The sequence below is a fragment of the Coloeus monedula genome (genome assembly GCF_965178545.1).
Source record: "Coloeus monedula genome assembly, chromosome: 6".
Taxonomy (NCBI): Eukaryota; Metazoa; Chordata; class Aves; order Passeriformes; family Corvidae; genus Coloeus; species Coloeus monedula.
In genome coordinates this window covers 3481916-3485504 of record NC_138786.1, presented here as the reverse complement: position 1 = coordinate 3485504, position 3589 = coordinate 3481916, and the positions used below count along the sequence as shown (strand labels likewise).

Genomic DNA, 3589 nt, shown 5'->3' with positions numbered 1-3589 from the left:
CAGGGCGGGGGGAGCGGGCGTGGGCTCAGCGTGCGAGCCGGAGCATGGCGGGCCCGGGGATGCCAAACACCGGAGGTGGGGCCATCATTTGTTTTGAGGGTAGAGAAAGATTACTTGGGGGCTACAATGAGCCCAGCACCATGGGAGCAACTCCAGCATCTCAACATTTCCCATGGGCTCCATGCCCATGGCTTACGAGGCTGCAGACCCAGCTGGTCAAAGGCCCAGCCCTGCCTCCCATTTCAGTGGAGGAAAGAGGAAGAATTTTGTCAGGGCTCAACCTGAAATGACCTTTTGCCATTTCTGATTCTTCTCCCAGCATTGGAGAGGAGCAGCATCTCTGTGCCTGCCACCCGCTGGCCCTTGGAATGCACACACGAGCCCAGCTATCACTTCAGGTGAACCCAAGTGGCCGCGTCAGTTTGACAGGGCGGCTGTTGTTTCACTGTTGCATTTCTTGGCTTGTTACAGCCCCTCCTGCCTGTACTACAGCCTGTGCTTGAAGACACAAAACTGCCATGATGCCTGGAGGAAAGGCATCAAAAGCTTGACAAAGGCTGAAGGGAACACTCTGATTACCCCTTTTCCCAAGAGGGTTCTTTAGCTGAAGTTGCTAACCAGGACCAGCCTTGACACCCCCGCATGGCTTTGTGGTGCTTTTATTTCTCGTGTGAGGAACGAGACAACTCTTAGAAAAATTAAAATAATTTATTAAAAACAGAAAAATTGAAAAATTACAAAAATTAGAAAACTATAAAAATTTGGGGTCCTAGTGGCTCAGGAGGTATGCCCCAGGAGCGCAGGGATTAGAGATCTTCAGGCTTAGACAGCACTGGACCTCTGGTGGAAGAACTTGCAGTGCTGGGCTGACTTTTAGCTAATCCAAAAGTCAAGGAAAAACTATTAAAAGCTCCTTAATAGGAGTAAGGCTTTAACACCCAGCACTGGCGTCCACTACATCTAATCTGCAGTGATCTCTGCGCTTGTTCTGAAGCGTGCCTTAAAAAAATATTAACATACATCTCATACATCTTAAAACATTTGTAGAAGTATACAATGAACATGGGAAAAATAACTCTTATTGTGTACAAGTGGCTTACAGTTTGAAAAGGGGTTTTAACTGGGAAACTTTTAACTGGGGGATTTTTAACTGGGAATGGTGCAAATAAACTGCTTTGAACCATTTAGAACACTAATAACAGAACTTGATTTCTGTACCCGGGCTGATGGGTTAATTTTAACATTCAATTAAAACATATTTAACTCAAAATTAACTAATTAAAGCACTTAACATGCAAAGACCAAGCTAATTAGGGATTTCAGGTATGACACTCGAGTCCTCAGTCCTGCGTGGGACTCGGTCACCGGGCGCTGCAGAGGCTCCGGCAAGGCATCAAAGACGCCTGCCCCGCACCCAAGGGTGGCGCAAGATCTCCTCCAGCGCTGGCCTGTCCGCGGGGTGCTTGGACAAACACCAGCGGATCAGATGTTGGCACTCTGGGGAGAGAAGCCAGAAAGCGCCCGTCACTTGCAGAAGGCTCCTGCCCAGCTGCTCCCGGCGCCCGCAGGGCCCGGGCCGTGCTGCGTGTGCTCAGAGCTGTGCCGGCCTCCCGGCTGACTCTGCCCTTTGCGGGACAGCGGCACGGCAGGACACGCGCCACCTCCTTCAGCCGAGCGGGCCACGCCGACCCCGTGGTCACGGGCCGCCGCCTGCGGCCAGCCCTTGAGGGCAGATCGACCTCCCGCGCAGCTGCGTGAGGGCCACGCTGGGCTGCGCGGTGCCATCTGCCAAAGCCTGCCTTCTTGAGGCCGGACACCAACCTGGAGAGACCTGCTGCCAGAAGAAGAGCTGCCCCGACACGATGGCACGGTCCTCCTGGAAGGGCATGTTCCCGCAGACCATGACGTACAGCAGCACGCCCAGGGACCAGATGGTCGCCGAATGGCCGTGGTAGCAGCCAAGGCAGATCCACTCGGGCGGGCTGTACATGTGTGTTCCTAGGGGACACAGGCGGCGCTGTCCAGGCGCAGGCTGCTGCCTTCCAGAGCCTGGTGCCAGCCTCCTGGCGGAAGCAGGGGCTGCGCCGGTGGCCACAACTTCCCCCCGGGGCCGCCCGGCGTCCCCCAGCCAATTGGCCAAAGCCAGGAAACCATTCTGCGAGGCAAACAAGGCCAGCGGAGCAGCCCAAGCCCTTGCGGGCCTGCCAAGCCGAGCGGCCGGGGCCTGGCTTTGGCAGCCCCCCTCTGTGGGCAGGGCCGGCAGCCGGCTCCTGGGGCACAGCATCTGGCCCGTGCCAAAGGGCAGCCGGCAGCCGGCTGAATGCCGCACCCCGCAGCCCAGGAGGGAACGGGGCCGTGCAGTGCCGGGCACTGGGAGCGGGGCCCGGCCTGTGGGCTCACCGGCAAATCGCGTGAAGGCCTGCTCCTGGAGGAAGGTGCCGCAGCCGAAGTCGATGAGCTTCAGGTCGCCACTCTCCGGGTCCACGAGGAGGTTCTCCGGCTTGATGTCCCGGTGCAGGACGCCGCAGGCGGTGCAGTGCCGCACGGCCTCCAGCACCTGGCAGAAAAGCCAGCGCGCCATCTCCTCGCACAGGAACCCCTGCTCCAGCAGGAAGGCCAGGAGATCCTGCGATGACTCCGGACGCTCCATCACCAGCAGGAAGCTGTCAGGCAGCTCAAACCAGTCGAGGAGCTGGATGATGTTGTGGCAGCCAGAGCCCACCTTCTCCATGAGCACAATCTCCATGGGAACACGGGTGCCGTCGGGCTGTGAGGAGGAGACAGTGCCTGCAGCAGGCCTGATGCCGCCCTGTGGCTGCGCTGCCCCGTGCCTGGGATGCCCCAGTGCCCCCCCTCGGGCAGCCTCCCTGGTGCTTGGGCTTCCTCCCGCCCAGGGGATGCTTGGGGGGTGCCCCCCTGCCCGGCCCCACCTCCGGTGTTTGGCATCCCCGGGCCCGCCATGCTCCGGCTCGCACGCTGAGCCCACGCCCGCTCCCCCCGCCCTGCGCCGCCTCCCGCCCTCGGGGCCCCGGCCTTATCCCCGCCCGCCACGGCCCGCTCTGTCGCGGTGGCCCCGCTCACTCACCAGCTCGTACCACTGCAGGACGCTCTCCCGGGCCACGCGTTTGATGGCCACCTGCAAGGCCACGAGAGACGGGGCTGAGCTCAAGCCCTGCCCCGCCCCGCCCCTGGCCCTCCTCCCGCGCCCCGCCGTCCCGGCCACCTACCGGGCTCCCGTCCGAGAGGCGGATGCCCGAGAAAACGGTGCCGAAGCCACCGCTGCCCAGCTGCGGGCCCAGCTGGTACAGCTCCTGCAGCTTCTTCATTTGCCCTGCGACCGAGACCGAGCCATCAGCCTTGCGCCCAGGGCCCCCCCCGGCCGAGTGCCCGCGAGTGAAGCGGGCCGAGCCAGCGCGGGCCACGTTGCTCTGACCTGCTTGCTGCTGCGCGCCGGGCAGCGGCCACCGCCTTGCAGCCGTCGGGCTGGCGAGCGGCAGAGCTGGGGCAGGGGAGCGCGCAGAGGCGGCTGCAGGAGCCGGAGGGCAGCGGGGCAGGGCGGCACCGTCGCTGTCCCCGGCGTCGTGGGCTG

The 3589-nt window shown here is 61.6% G+C and overlaps 1 protein-coding gene across 1 annotated transcript; it reads right to left on the bottom strand.

Annotated features, from left to right (window-relative positions):
- Positions 1 to 1393: 1393 nt before the first annotated feature.
- LOC309574626 (serine/threonine-protein kinase pim-1-like) lies at positions 1394 to 2746 on the bottom strand (the record flags this gene model as incomplete). Its single annotated transcript, XM_082284407.1, has 3 exons — positions 1394 to 1497; positions 1822 to 1998; positions 2401 to 2746. The coding sequence occupies 3 exons, from the start codon at positions 2744 to 2746 to the stop codon at positions 1394 to 1396; spliced, it is 627 nt and encodes a 208-aa protein (XP_082140533.1).
- Between the last annotated feature and the right edge of the window lie 843 nt (positions 2747 to 3589).